The sequence below is a fragment of the Lolium rigidum genome, chromosome 3 (genome assembly GCF_022539505.1).
Source record: "Lolium rigidum isolate FL_2022 chromosome 3, APGP_CSIRO_Lrig_0.1, whole genome shotgun sequence".
Classification (NCBI taxonomy): Eukaryota; Viridiplantae; Streptophyta; class Magnoliopsida; order Poales; family Poaceae; genus Lolium; species Lolium rigidum.
Window position 1 is genome coordinate 175,454,155 of NC_061510.1, and position 15,452 is coordinate 175,469,606.

General features: G+C 46.4%; 1 protein-coding gene across 1 annotated transcript; it reads right to left on the bottom strand.

Annotated features, from left to right (window-relative positions):
- Positions 1 to 368: 368 nt before the first annotated feature.
- On the bottom strand, positions 369 to 12,468 carry LOC124702724 (switch 2-like). Its single transcript, XM_047234882.1, has 8 exons — positions 12,086 to 12,468; positions 11,303 to 11,409; positions 9,714 to 10,632; positions 9,393 to 9,640; positions 6,601 to 6,727; positions 6,237 to 6,512; positions 5,161 to 5,395; positions 369 to 926 (listed from the first exon to the last, which is right to left on the bottom strand). Exons 1-8 carry the CDS (start codon positions 12,452 to 12,454, stop codon positions 604 to 606), a joined length of 2,604 nt encoding a protein of 867 aa, XP_047090838.1. The 5' UTR covers positions 12,455 to 12,468; the 3' UTR covers positions 369 to 603.
- Between the last annotated feature and the right edge of the window lie 2,984 nt (positions 12,469 to 15,452).

The following is a 15,452-nucleotide window of genomic DNA, read 5'->3' on the forward strand; positions in this document are numbered from 1 at the left end:
CCACGGGAGCATGGAAACGCGTGGTATGAGAAGCAAAAGAGGGGGCATGGGGGCTGGGCTGAGACATACCTCCGTCACCAGCGAACTCTCCTGCCTCCAACTCCTGCCATGCAAGCGCCGCAGCGATGAAGACGGTGAAGCGCTGCTCCTCTCTTCATCCACCTGTTTCCCTCTGCAAACTTGTCTTGTCTCTCTGAGCTGCACACCACTCTGTCCTCCCCCTTCTACACCAAATAGACACCTGGCGAAGCCCCAAAAAAACATAAAATTACAGACAAAAACAACGAACAGCGCTATGCAAATCCAACAGCTCGCATCTGAAACCCCAAAATACACATGGACCGTGGCCTGATAGACCGCGCATCACATTGTTGTATCTCCATTGTGAATCTTAGAGACACGGACAGGCAATAAAAAGTGTGGACGAATTACAAAAGAGCTAGCTGCGATTTAGCAGAAATCATTAAATTAAAGAAGTGTTGAGGCCTCCTCTAAAGAAAAGCATAAACACCTTTACAGACAACCAAACATACGCGAAACCCCTACGCACTACTCTGAAGGTCTATCAGAAAGTATGAATAGAAAATACTCTGAAGGCTCGCATCATTTACGCTTGATGATACTACTTCTTTTCTTCCTATGATTGTCCAGTACTTGCTGCCGCTGCAAAGGTGAGACGGATAGCAACCACTTGCTGAACTCAAGGTCGTTCATACCAACAGAAGATGCAACGCAGCTGAACTCCTTCCGTTTCTGTTCCTCCACTGAGAAAAATTTCGCCCTGGTCGTGGGCTTTATTTGCTTCTTACTCTGCAGGCCCTCGGAGAGGATCTGTACACATTCTTCAGTAGCACCGTCATCTTTTTCGCTGTGTTCCTGTGTCCTCGTGTTGACAACATCCTCGTTACGGTGAGCATACACTATTCCTGTTTGGAGGAAACAAACTCTATTATTACTTCATCATAATACAAAATACAAGGGGTAATATGGAGACAGAAGGGCTATATTTTGGAGAAGTCGTGTCAGCATGCAGAAAACATTTCCTTTGCAACCTTGTTCATGGTACGTTGACATGATAACATTATTCTGAATAAATAGCGAGCATGATAGAAAGACTAGAGCATGTTCTCTGCATCAATGTTAGGCCCCCAATGGGATCTGACGAGCTGGGATCAGTAAGAACAGCAATTTGAGAGGAATTAAGAGATAAACTTGGCAATTTCTAGATAGAAATTGAATGTTCTCTGCATCAATGTCAGGTCCCCGATGGGATCTGACGAGCTGGGATCAGTGAGAACAGCAATTTGAGAGGAATTAAGTGTTAGTATCTCTAGCCTCACTTTCATGAAGTAGAGGATGACACTAGGAGAGTTGGGGCAATTTTCGTTGGTTTATTTCACACACATCTCACACAATGCCATAACCAACCTGAGGGTTGGGGATACAGATATATAGCTGCTAGCCAGCCACGAATATGCTAAGATGCTAGTCTAACTGCCAGTCCTTGATGCCCCTAAAAGCAGTCAAGGGTGCTGCTAACTGCTAGTCCTTGATGCCCCTAAAAAGGCAGTCAAAGATACTTTCCTATCCTAACAGCAGTCCTTCACAAGGACCATGTATGCTGCAGCCAGTCCTCCACAGGACCATGTGCAGCAGCCTCCACAGAGACAGTACAGGGACTTTATCCAACATTCTCCCCCTAAGTCTTGTACGTCGTCTTGTGGGAGCGATGAGCCATCCCGAGCCGTACAAGTCCTTGTGCACGAGCTCGAGCCTCTCCTTGGCTCGGAAGCTCGCCCGGACGTCGCAGAACTGCACCACTTGGTCGAGGCACAGCAGGCCTCGCACCATCTCCGTGTCACTGAGACGCTTCAGGGCCTCAAGATGAGGATGCTCGAAGCGCTCGTGCCACTGCCACGCCTCGTCCTCCCGACGAGCAGCGAGACAGAGGGGTTGTGCCACCTGCACATCAAGAACATAGAGGCGATTTGTGCCTCTAGTTACCTTGGCCAGCAGGCGACGGTGGCGATCCCAGATGCGCAGAACTCCGCTCTCGATCAGCACGCGGGAGCCGTTCTCATCCAGCTGTCCCAGGCTGATGATGGAGTTCCTCAGCGCGGGAATGTAGTAGACACCAGTGAGCAACCAATGCTCTCCAGTCTTGGCGGTGAAGGTGACGGAGCCGACACCCTTAATCTCCACGGCGGAGGCATCCCCAAACTTGACGGAGCCTCGCACGTCGGAGTCAAGGTCGGCGAAGAACTCCCGTCGACCGGTCATGTGGTGGGTGGCGCCGGTGTCGAGGCACCACCCGCCTGTCTTGTTGTTGCCGGAGCCATCGCCGAGAAGGGCGTGTGCCTTTGACTCGTCGAGGTGGAGGAGAGCCGCTGCGGTCGGTACCGCTGGAGGTAGCTCGATGCTTGCATGCGCCATGAACAGAGCCGACTCCTCCTCCTCCTCTGCCTGTGCGACGTGGGCCTGGCCGCGTCGTGGCTGCCGACACTCCCTGGCCCAATGGCCAAGCCGGCCACAGTTGTGGCAGGTGTCGTCCGGTGCCGGCTTGTGCCTGCCGGCGGCGCCTCCCTGGGCGCCTCCGCGGGCATCATCGTCGGCAAGTCCTTGCACCCCAGCCTGGGCGTCTTTGCGCGGCTTGCCACGCTTGCGGCCGCCTGGCGTGGAAGAAGACTCCCCCTTCTTCATGTCACCGTGGCAGGAATCCCACTGCTCCCGAGTGAGAAGTAGCTTCCCATCAATGGTGATGGGCCCCGAGAGAGGTTGTGGCTCGTCGGTGTCGACGACCTTGAGGCGACCTATCGCCTCCTCGATCGTCATCGTGGAGAGGTCCAGCAGAGACTCGATCGATCGAGCCATCTGCTTGTACTTCTCGGGGATGCAGCGAAAGAGCTTCTCGACAGCTCTCTCCTCGTCGTAGGTGTCATCACCGAACTGCACCATCTTCACGCAACAGAGTGTTGAGACGGAGAGCAAAGTCATCGACGTCCTCCCCTGGCTTGAAGGCCAGGTTCTCCCACTCCTTGCGAAGTGCCTGCAGTGTCGACTTGCGAGCACGATCGCTGCCGATGCGTGCCGCAGCGATGGCGTCCCAAGCCTCCTTGGCAGTCCGCTTGTTGGAAAGCGAGAACTGCATCTCAGGCGGAACTGCAGCGATGAGGGCATCCAACGCCCGTCGATCCTCATGGTGGTCGACGTCGCCGTACTGGACCGCCTCCCACATGTGCCGCACCTGGAGCCTGATCCTCATGACCGCGGCCCACTCGACGTAGTTGGTTTTGGTGAGGGTAGGCCACCCAGCACCGGGACCAACGTCCCTGACCACGATCCGGACCCCATAGAGGCCGCGGTCTTGGTCGTCCCAGCGGCCGCCGCCGTGCGCTCCGGGAGCGCCACCGCCGTGCGCGCCTCCTCCGGGAGCGCCACCGCCATGCACGCCTCCTCCGGGAACGCCACCGCCGTGCGCGCCTCTTCCGGGAGCGCCACCGCCGTGCGCGCCTCCTCCGGGAGCGCCACCGCCGTGCGCGCCTCCTCCGGGAGCACCACCGCCGTGCGCGCCTCCTCCGGGAGCGCGGGCGTGCTCGGCTGCCCACTGCGCCACCCGCTCTCGCGCTGTGGGGTCTGCGTTGGCGTTGCCGTCAGCAGAACCGGAGCCATTGGCGCTGCCGCGCAGCACCTCGACCTCCGCCGCAGCTACACGTGCTGCCTCCGCTGCCGCTGCTGCTTCTACCTCCGCTCTGGCTGCTGCCAGCTCGGCCGCTGCCAGCCTCGACGCCCTTGCTGCCGCTGCAGCGGCTGCTGCAGCCACTCGTTCACGCTCCTCTGCCGCGGCGCGATCGGCCTCCTGCCGACGCCGCGTGCTGGAGGTAGCCGTGTGCTGAGAGTGGCCGTCGGACATGGCTCGCTGCTGGGGGGCTAAGAGCTGCTTCTGACGAGCTGCTGCTCGACAACCCGGACGGAGGGAAGTAACCAGGAGCAGTTGAGGCTGCTACTGGTTGGGGCTGCTCCCTTCCCTGTGAAGGGGAGGAGCAGGAGATGCTCAGGCTGCAAGACAACCTTGCTCTGATACCACTTGTTAGTATCTCTAGCCTCACTTTCATGAAGTAGAGGATGACACTAGGAGAGTTGGGGCAATTTTCGTTGGTTTATTTCACACACATCTCACACAATGCCATAACCAACCTGAGGGTTGGGGATACAGATATATAGCTGCTAGCCAGCCACGAATATGCTAAGATGCTAGTCTAACTGCCAGTCCTTGATGCCCCTAAAAGCAGTCAAGGGTGCTGCTAACTGCTAGTCCTTGATGCCCCTAAAAAGGCAGTCAAAGATACTTTCCTATCCTAACAGCAGTCCTTCACAAGGACCATGTATGCTGCAGCCAGTCCTCCACAGGACCATGTGCAGCAGCCTCCACAGAGACAGTACAGGGACTTTATCCAACATTAAGTGATAAAATGCAGTAACTGAAGAACTGGAAATAAAGACAAGACAAAATTTAGGATTTGATTTCTTGATTGATTACCACAAGACACAATGCTAGCCTTATAAAGACATAGCCAGCTACAAATGACATCCTAGGTCAAATACCAATACTACCCTCACAACTACTAAACCACTAATAACCCCATATTTCCTACTTATCCTATTCCCTGACAATCAAGCTGAAGAGTAAAAAAGTAGGATCCAAACACAACTCCTGAGGCTAATAAAATGTAAACCTTGATCCAAGGAAAATTAGTTTTGTAGTGGAACCTTATAAAATGACATCGATTTAGCAAATGCGTAAAATTTTGTGACAGGACATGGAAAAATCTTTTTCTGATTATGTGAACGGAAGCGATCGATTTACAGTAAAGGTGTCTAGGTTGGACAGTAGGCCTAGAAAATTGGTTACAACACAGTACCTTACAAAAATAGACCAACACACATAAGCACGTATTTAAAATGATGAGATGACATACCAATCAAATGTTCAATTGCTAGTTTTCAGTATCAGTTTTTTTAAATCTAGAAATATCAAAAAAAAAAAAAACACAGCAGGAGTTACAGCTTCTGTTCAGCCATTTGTGCATTTGAAGCTTTCATGCAACATATGTCAACGAGATAAAATCAAGTGATTTAAGTCGAGATATTGACAAAACTTACCACAGTCAGCCAATGTCTGATTTTCATCACCTATTGCTGCTGTGGGAGATTTCATTTTCTCTTGTGTGCCAAATAAATCAGTGTCGACTATTTCTCTTATCCCTGTCGCTTCAGATGTTTTATCTTTCTCATGTTCTCCATGCATCTCAATAATCTCACTAGTGAAAAGCTTATCAGACAAGTCACGGAACAGATTGCAGATCCCAAAGAGCTCACCTTGAAATTTCTTATCATCCTGAAACAAATTAGTTCCCCGAATTACCCAAAGTTCCAAACAAAACAGAGCCCTAGTAGACCAATGTGTTGTAATCACACAAAAGCCCAAACTGAAATTAAACTAATATGTGCTTATAAGTGCAACTCCCTTACACTTACAGAACCCAAACTAACAGCTCAAGTTAAAATTAAACTAATACATGCCACTCTGCACAACATTGTGCAGTTCACCTGTTTACTTCATTCTAAATGCCATCTAACCATAAATATTCATGCATGTAGACTATAAACTGTATACTAGTTTGTAACAGTAACAATACATCAAGGTACATTTGAATACCCTGCATTAGGGGGAAACTCATCGATGATCTATAAGTGATACGCGATACAGCAAGACTCCAAGAGATTAATTAAATTCAAAATGTTGATGTTTAAGTTTAACTAGGTTTACTTGTCAAATTCTTTGAAACATGTTTCTAAAGTGTCAAAAGAAACATGTTTCTGAACTTCATATGGTCATACTTTTAAGTAATAACTGAATATTCAGTCCAAAAATAAAACAGTCATGAAATGAGATTATGAGAAGCATGGGTATTACGTGATTAGGAGAAAATTATAATTATAGTGAGATACAAAAACTAAAATCATTTTGGTCCTTATGTTTAGACCTATACATTCTTTTAAAGATTATAACTCTAGTTCTTGATAGTCAATGTCTAAGAGAATGGACCAAATAAACCTAGTCCACATCACCTTTTGTCATTAACTTGACCACAGCTGTAAATACCCAAGTAGACAAGTACAGTACATCACATTCTCCACCTAATGTTATCAAAATTCTGAAATGATTGTGGTATTACCTGCACACCGTTAAAGTAACGCTTTTCTATTGTCCCTGAGACTGCAATGTTAGAAAGCTGCTGTTTATATATCTGTCGAGAATAAATGAGTTCTTCTAGTGAACCAGCTCCAAGTAGGCGAAATACTGTGACATGCCGTTTCTGTCCATATCGAAAGGATCTGTCTTGTGCTTGCAAGTCTTGAGCAGGATTCCAACTAGGATCAAATATCACCACACGGTTAGCACTCACAAGGTTAACACCTAAACTGCCTGCCCGAGTAGATATAAGGAAAACCTGCAGAAAAGTGATTCACAACATAAATTCGCTGAGTTCTCTCACATAGAATTGGTACTGAAAAAATAAGAAATCAACAGATATTCACCTGTTTGCTAGGGCTTTTGTTGAACTCATCAACGAGCGACTGGCGTGCATTCATGGGGGTTGATCCATCCAAGCGAGAAAAGCAATAACCCTTCCTTATAAGAAACTTCTCTAGTATGTCAAGCATCCTATTTGTAAAAGTTTATATGTGAAACAAGAAAATTATATTCCACATACAGATGATGCTAGAAGTAGCATATCTAAAACATAACTATTTGAAAGAAAAAAATGACAGAAGTAAATGCAACACTAACAATTACAAAGAAAGATGATTACACACGGAATAACTTGCCATAATATAAGCTAGGCTTGGTTGAACCTTTTTTTTGAGATCCAAAATACGCTCGATTTGGATTCAGTGGAAGTTATAAAAGGGATGGGTGCAAAAGTTGTAACTCATCAACAACTTATCATCATCAACATCATCATTAATTGTACAAACCTAGGTTAAATAAAACTCCACCAGAGATCATTTTGGCATAAATATAAGCACTTCAATAATGGGCCCATGGGGGTATCCTGGGTTACAACAAAGCGCACCCTGTTATGTGGCTGCTAGGGTTTGGGAGGGAGAGAGGGCTGGCCGGGGGCCTTGCCCACGGCCGGTGGCAAGAGGGAAGGGATTTCCTTCTTAATTCTTGCTTTATTAGATTGATACATCTCCACTCCATATATAGAGAGGTTTACTTGACTCCCAAGCAAGGATTACTTGACCCCTAAGCAAACCCTAAGACTAATGGGCCCAGGCCCATGACGTACTCTAACACTACACCCCACCTGGACATGCAGCTCGTCCTCGAGCTGCAACCTAAACAAACCATGACTCGACGCAACACAAACCTAACACCTAAAAACGAGCCTTTTACATCTCGGCTTGTTTTATTACTCTCAACCTGAAATAGATTGGGACGCTTTATTGTTGACCCCTGAACATAAAGTGGACACCATCCGCCCGTCGGACATGCACCTGTACAACCACCTGGATCCCATGGAAACCAGCGGGACAAAAGGAGCCCGCGCGGCGGCCGGTGGCGGAATGCAGTGGTGCTACCCGGTGCGCTCCTGTCGGTGACACCATGCCTTCTCCTTGTCGGATGACTGTCGATGGCGCAGACTTTCAGGTCGCTGCCCACGGGAAAAACAGCATGTCCGCCGCCCGTGGGGGAAACCGCACGCCCAAGATCCCCAACGCAGTGGACGAGATCGAGGTCCGTTGCGCAACGAAGCGCAACTTGGAGGAGCTGCAGCTGCAGATCACGCATCTCCCGCACACGCCGACGCACTAGGAGGCCGCGCGCAGCAGCCTGCAGCCTCACCGCCGCCGACACGTGGCGGATAGCGATCCAAGCCGGAAGCAGTGACGGCGACGGAGGGAAACGGACCTGGTGGAAGGGCATCCCGGGCGGTGTCGATGTAGAGCCCGGGGCCAAGGTCGCTCCCACACCGCCGAAAGGCAGGGACGTCATCGGTGGCGGCAGCAGCCGCTGCTGCGGTGTTGGTGGCGACGGCAGCTGCTGCTGCTGTTGCAGCTGCCCACCGAACGGCAGGGATAGCGTCGGTGAGGACAGCAGCTGCAGCGGCGACATTGGTGGCGGCGGCAGCTGCTGTTGCTGCTGCAGCGTCCCGGTGGGGAAGAAGGCGGCCGGCTGCTAGAGAAGAGGGACCCCCGGCGCCGAGGTAGGGCCCGGCCCGGAGATAGTGGACAGCGGCAGCGGGGACTGCAGCAGCCCGGCGTCGGGTGGCGGCGACGACAGCAGCAACAGCCCGGCGATCGAGGCGGAGGCCGCCTGGTGCGTCGGCTGCCACGGCAGCAGCGCCGCCGCCGGCGGCGGCCCGTAGGGACCGGACAGGAAGAGGCGGATCTGGTGAGATCGCGGAGGGCTGCGGTGATCTCCGCCGGGGAGAGAACGGCGGAGACGTCGGAGTGCGGCGGCGGTGGGTGGGAAGAACTCGGTGGAGGGCTGGACATGATCGAACCCGGGAAAGCTGATACCAAGTGTTATGTGGCTGCTAGGGTTTGGGAGGGAGAGAGAGGGCTGCGAGGGCGCGAGAAGGCCAGCCGGGGGCCCTTTGCCCACGGCCGGGCAAGAGGGAAGGGATTTCCTTCTTAATTCTTGCTTTATTAGATTGATACATCTCCACTCCATATATAGAGAGGTTTACTTGACTCCCAAGCAAGGCTTACTTGACCCCTAAGCAAACCCTAAGACTAACGGGCCCAGGCCCATGCCGTACTCTAACACACCCACTTACCCGTCAAGTGACAAAATTACAAATAATTGCAAATGACTAACAACAACTACTACAACTACATCAAAGCCTTTTTCCCAAGGAAGTTGGGGTAAGCTAGATATGAAACCCAACAAAAACATAAGGAAACCAAAATAAGGAGAAACAGAGAAAGAAAAAAGAAAATGAACGAGTAAACTAAGATTCCGGTAACTCCGGCTATGCCTATTAGGAATAGCCGGTCCCAAGCCCGGGTAAAGTAGGAGGGTTGTGATAGGCTTGGCGAGCCAACGTAAAGAACAGACATTGCTTATGCAAATGGCTAACAATTGAAGAAAAGAGGAGACATTACTTAAATGGAAACAATTTTGTTTCGTGCATTTTTGATCTATCATCAAGTTATTGTTCAAAACCAAGAGATGTTATGAAAAAAAATCTCGAATCGATATATGAAAAACTTGATTTGTTTACAGTCAAAATAAAGATTATTTTTGGATAGCTAACATATGGGAATATATCTGTTATTTTACTGAATAATCAATTCACACACAAACGAATAATCACCTGACAGAATAGCTGAAAAGAAGAATCTTGTCACCCTCTAGAGTCCATAGAACCATAAGTCTTTCCAGTGCACGCATCTTTCCACAGTGTTCTGAGTCGCTGAGACCCATGAAGTTTTCACTTTTAGCACTACCGCCAACTAATTCAATATCTGTATCAAACACAGCAGCCGCAAGCTCAGCGTCTTTTTTCTGCTTTTCGATCTCGTCCCTTGGATTGGGCTTTATCAATTCCAGATGGTTACTAATCTAATTGAAGTGAAACTAAGTTATAACAAATTCAAACTGAAACTTCCAAAATATTGCAAGAATCAGAAAATACCTGCTGAAGCTTGACAAGGCAAGGAAGAACAAGGCAGAAGGGGCATAGAGGACAGCCGTCCAGATTATCTCTGTGGAGATAGGACCAGATAATGCCATTTGGTTCAATTTTCTTGCAACACTCAACCTGAGTCAGAGGACTTCCGCAGCTACAGGGGAGATCTTTATTTACAAGGATTTGTATGTCAGGCTGTTGCAGCATTCTTCTATAAACACGCTTTTGAACATCACTCATTCTGCAGAAAACAATATTATCTTCCTTCCCAAGCATGAGATGTCCAATAGTCTCCTCTTTTGTTCTTCTCAACAGGAATTTCCTCAGAACAGAGACAAGGTGCTTCTTGCGCTTATCAGCAACTTGAACAAATCTCTCAGGAGCACTTAATCTCTGGCCATGTTTTAAGGGTTCATCATAATATTCTCTAAAGTGTTCTCGGTCCCCCAAACAACCAGGTGCGACCCAGTCAAACACATTGAATAATTCCATTATCTTATTCTGCATTATGGTTCCAGTGAGACCGAAGCGTTTTTGTGTAGTAATTCCCAAGCAAGCTGTATATAACTTCGATTTGTCATTCTTGAGACGGTGGGCCTCATCAACTACCACAAGTTCCCATGGGATGTCGCATAAAACCTTGTCACGAGTTCTAAAAGTATCAAAACTGGTAATGAGCACCTCTAGTCCTTGACCTTCAATTTTTTCAAGAACTAAGTCACGATTTGGACCATGATAGACAGCAACAGAAAAACTGGCCCACTCAGAAAATTCATTTTCCCAATTTCGAATTACAGAAGTGGGACAGAGGATGAGTACAGGACCAGTCTTCTTTCCATTGTCTGCTAATTTCTCGCCATGGTCATTATCTTTTCCAATAACAGAGGACAGAAAAGCTATTGTTTGAATAGTCTTTCCCAAACCCCTAAATCATAATAAAAGAAAGCGTTAACAAATCTAAACGACTGTATGTCGAAATATTGGCATGCCCATAAACTGTATGAAGTTAAATATCGTCACTAACTCAGTAAGACTACATTGATCGCATCAATGCCTTATGAAATCATATGGGTCATAAGTTCATAACCCCTCTATAAGTTAGCTGCATTTCTTTCACGGATGCCCGAAAGGTTCTGGAATGATCCTACTGTCATATATCCGTTTGTATGTGAGGATTCCTTACTTTGATAGTTTAAAATACATGTTGATAGTTTGAACCGCAGATATTAAGAATATGTGGATGATGAAGAGCATAAGAAAAAGAATGGTAAAAAGATACACAGAACTCCACATTCATCATAATTTCTGCAAATCTACCATATATCCAGACAGTTGTGAACCTAATATATCTCCAGTTAAGGCAAAAAAAAATTGACAGTTCCCAATCTAACCAGTTGCAAGCCTAGTATTATCGACGGATAAGGAAAAGGAGATGGAAATTTTCAATCTATCAAAGCAAGCTTGGTTTTGCTTCCAAATACAATGGTTTACATGTGATTGTGGATGTTGTACAGTTTGCTGTAGTTCAGTCACAAAAATCTACAAGCATTCTTATAATATAGTAAGTTAGTGACAAAATAACTGCCAAATCTTACATGTCATCTCCAAGCACGCCACCATGGTTGTTTCTATACAGATTGTATAAGAATCTCACGCCATCCCTCTGGTGTGCAAGTAGCCTGCAATTAATTGATGGGGGAACCTAGAGCCAAGCAAAAGAAAAGTAGAGCAATGTGAAACCAATGATAGTACGTAAAATATCAACCAGAAGAAAAAACATTTCAGACAAAGTAGATCAAATAAATAATGCATGAGCACGGGTCTGCTTTATGAAATCCGAGCAGGTAATAACGCAACAACGTGCAACAGCCAAAGATGAAGGCATATGCCGCGGGTAGAATCAAAGAGAAACAAACTCCTATTGGAAGCATTAATCATTAGTCGGTGGTAGAATTGGTTCGTCACATGGGTGTGAGCATGAGCAAAACACTTTGGGTTCCGCAAATTTGCAACTAATGGTGAAACCTAGTATTTGTCTTGTTTGAACCTATAATTTGTGTTAGAGCTCAATAATTGAAATGTTGAAAGCTACCGAGGCTAAACATATAGTAGGTCCCGGAGAATATTCAGGTTTTGTGTCAGTTTTCCTTGTCTGGTTAACTAGTATATGGATGTGCTGTTTGTATCGGTTTTCGGCCAATTTTCTTATAAACTGGCTAATTTCATCCGTCTTAATGAAAAGGGGGAGCTCCTGCTGGTTGCTAAAAAAATGTACTCCGTATTTAGGTTTTATTTGGCCGCGTGAATCCCCGTGAAGGAGGAGCGCCGAATTGTAACCGGCTTAGCGTAACTGGGGGAGGAGAGCATAACGATGGTACCTGGACAACGGGCTGCTCTCCGGGCGGCGAGAGCACGAGTGGCTTGTAGGGCCCGCGGGGCTCAAGGGCGGCCGCTGGTGGCGGGGCCGGACGGCGCCGGACGCGAGGAGCCACGTCCTCCTCCTCCGAGGAAGTCGGCAGTTCCGCCGCATCCTCCGGTACCTTGTGGCTCGGGGGTTTGGGAGGGGACGATTGGGGGGCGGGAAAGGAGCAGGTGGCCTCGAGGCGGAGGAGCTGCTGCGAGAGGGAGGTCTTGGGAGGCCGCCGCGTAGGGAGAGGAGGCGACGGCGATCGGGGCCGAGGTTGGCTGGGCGTGGCCGTGGAGGAGGAGCATGGGAGGAGGGCTTCCTTGAAGCGGTTGAGGGCCATGGCGATTGCCAGCGGCGGTGGTTTCCGGTGCGCGAAATTGGGAAATTGCCACTTCAAAAACACCTCGTCTGATCTTTTTTTCCCCGAAAAGGATCCTACCATTAAAAGAAACATACAGCATACAGCAGTACAAAACACTGTAATAAAAAAAAATTACAACTAAATCTTTGAGATGCCCTTACCCTGATCGACACGCTGATCGATGGCACGCTACCAATACCGTTCCTCGTAAGTCAGCATGGCGTTGTTGGTTGCACACAGAAAATCGTTGAATAAGTCTAGAAGACCTGTCCCAAAAACGAAGAGGAAGGAGTAGCCGTCGATGAAGCTCCTTAACGACCCGAGATCCCCACAGTCAAGTCCTCTTGATAGACACACCAATTGCCAAGATCCGAAGAGAATCAATAGATCCGACGACACAAACCCCTAAAGGCCCTTCGTTGACTCCGAATTTAAGACAAAATTGTTTGTCGCAAAAGATCAATTTCTCGAGAAAATGGTTCTTGTAAAAAAAGGTGAGCGGGAGAACAGTTCCACTCGACGAGATTGGCTAATCTTCGTAGTCAGGACACAGTAGCGCAACACGGAAAATTGTTCCAAAGTTTTCTATTATAAGTGATACAGAAGCCACTACATGTGTTTTAGAAATTACGGTCGAGATTGCAACTAAACTAAGAAGATTATGTACTAAACCAAGATGTAGTTTGATTGTTGCTGCGACAGCAATGCATGTGCAACTTACAAGAAAGCAAATGATGGGCCTTGGCTCCGCTAAATGGTTATGTGTCATAAAATTTAGGATAGTATCCATGTAGGAAAGTCAAGTTTGGGACTTGATTGGATCTTCGGAAGGCATGAAGCCTTGAGCGTAAATGGATCTATAAAGAAACAAACGTGAATTTTCACACCCATTAAAAGGCTTGACTTGTCGCAAAAGGTTTTTCGACAAAGTTTAAGAAGTTGACTACGATGAGATTTGATCTCTGTGTCGATGCTTAAAGGTCGCACGGGTTATATTAGCAATCACCATATATGATAGCAAAACTAAGTTCCTTAACGGGAAGCTAACCAAGGATATATATTAGGTACAAACGAGGATTTTATCAATCTAGAGAATGCTAGAAACGATGAGCGCAGATTCCACACCGTTGGGGAACCCCAAGAGGAAGGTATGATGACCACAACAGTAAATTTTTCCTCAGTAAGAAATCAAGGTTTAATCGATTAGTAGGAGAAAGGCGTGACTTCTGAAGGTGTTGCTAGCTGACTTGTGGCAGGGTGCACTACCGGCGTCAGCAACAACGTGGAACCTGCACACAACACAACCAAAATACTTTGCACAACTTACAGTGAGGTTGTCAATCTCACTGGTTTTGCTGAACACAAAGAATTAAATATATAGTGCGGAAAGAGATGTTTACAGTGGAATTAAAGAGAACAGTGCTTGCAGTAAGTAAACATAATATGATAATTGTATCCGTGTAAAAGAAAGGGCTGAGGTCCATAGTTCACTAGAAGTGTCTCTCCATAAAGATAAATAACATGCTGGGTGAACAAATTACAGCTGGGCAATTGACAGAGTAAAGATCATGCATGACAAGATGATTAACAAGTTTTATAAACCTTCCAAAAAAAGTATGGTGCTCATTAGTTTTGAGCTCTCATTACCCCTATCATAAGCATCTTGAATGGTTAAAGTTAATGTGAGGGCAAATATGAGTTATATGCTTGACAAATCACAAGTTGAAAATCTAGTGCCCCTTGATTACGTGTACATATACCTCATGCTACTCAACTTAGGACACAAATAAGTTCTTGTCATTGTAAGTGTACATGTATCATTGAGAACGCCAACGGGGTACCTCCTGCCCCATGATATGGAAGTACTCCTGCCGATATAGGAGCAATCTCATGCCAAAATGACAAGACAAACAGACAATGAACATCTCAGCAATCCTTTTATTTACTATGGGCATAGCTTTTTATTGAATATGCTTCATAGAATGCTCACTATGGTTCGCTGTAAATTTCCACCATGAATGATGCATGGCTTAAGTTGGCCGCCCAGACGTTTCTCTAACACATATACAAACTCCATGGAGTTACAAGTTTCTATTTTATTTTGCACCGATAGGCATCCATAAACAAAGAAACATGACATCAACTAAATAGGAATGAGTGCAATGTTGAAAATGTGCCCCATGAAAGCATGGTTGTGCTAACTCCCAACTCCTAATTTGCAAGCATATAATCTTCATAAGATAGTCACAATGGTTCAGTTTTATTAAGTGCAAGAAAGTAAGTGTTCCATCAAGTTCGTGAGAGCTTTACTAACTAATTTTCTCATAATAAAATTTAATTTGGAAGATAAATAAAAACATGATGAATATACTTGGAATAGCAATGATGCTAGTAGTTAGATATGGTGGACACAATTGGTAAACTTTAGGTTTTTTTGGTGGTTTGATGCACGAGTAGAGCTCATACTTAGTACAAGCGAAGGCTAGCAAAAGACTGGGAGCGACCAACTAAGAGAGCAATAATAGCCATAATCATGCATAGCGATAAAATATTATTAATCAAAGCATAAAGTGATATTACAAGTCAAAAACTAATGATCATAGAGGCTTTAGTTGACTGGTTTGTATTCATAATATGGTATAAGCATGTGCCAAGTCAACCCAATAAAGCATCAAAGGAAAATACCATAATATTATGCTTTTTATGATGGAAACAACACATGATTCTTTCAATACCACATTATGCACTCTCGGCTATTTGAGACAAGTAATGCTACAACAATAAATACTAAGCATATAATAAGAATAACATCCAACATGACATGCCAAAGTCTATGCCACCGTCTAGAGAAGCTTTCTTTTTTCATCACTATAAGCATGAAACATTTTACTCGTCTCCAACACCAATCAATTTATTTGAAATAACTCTCATAGATGAAAATCAATATGGACCAGAGAACTAATCATATATAAATAAA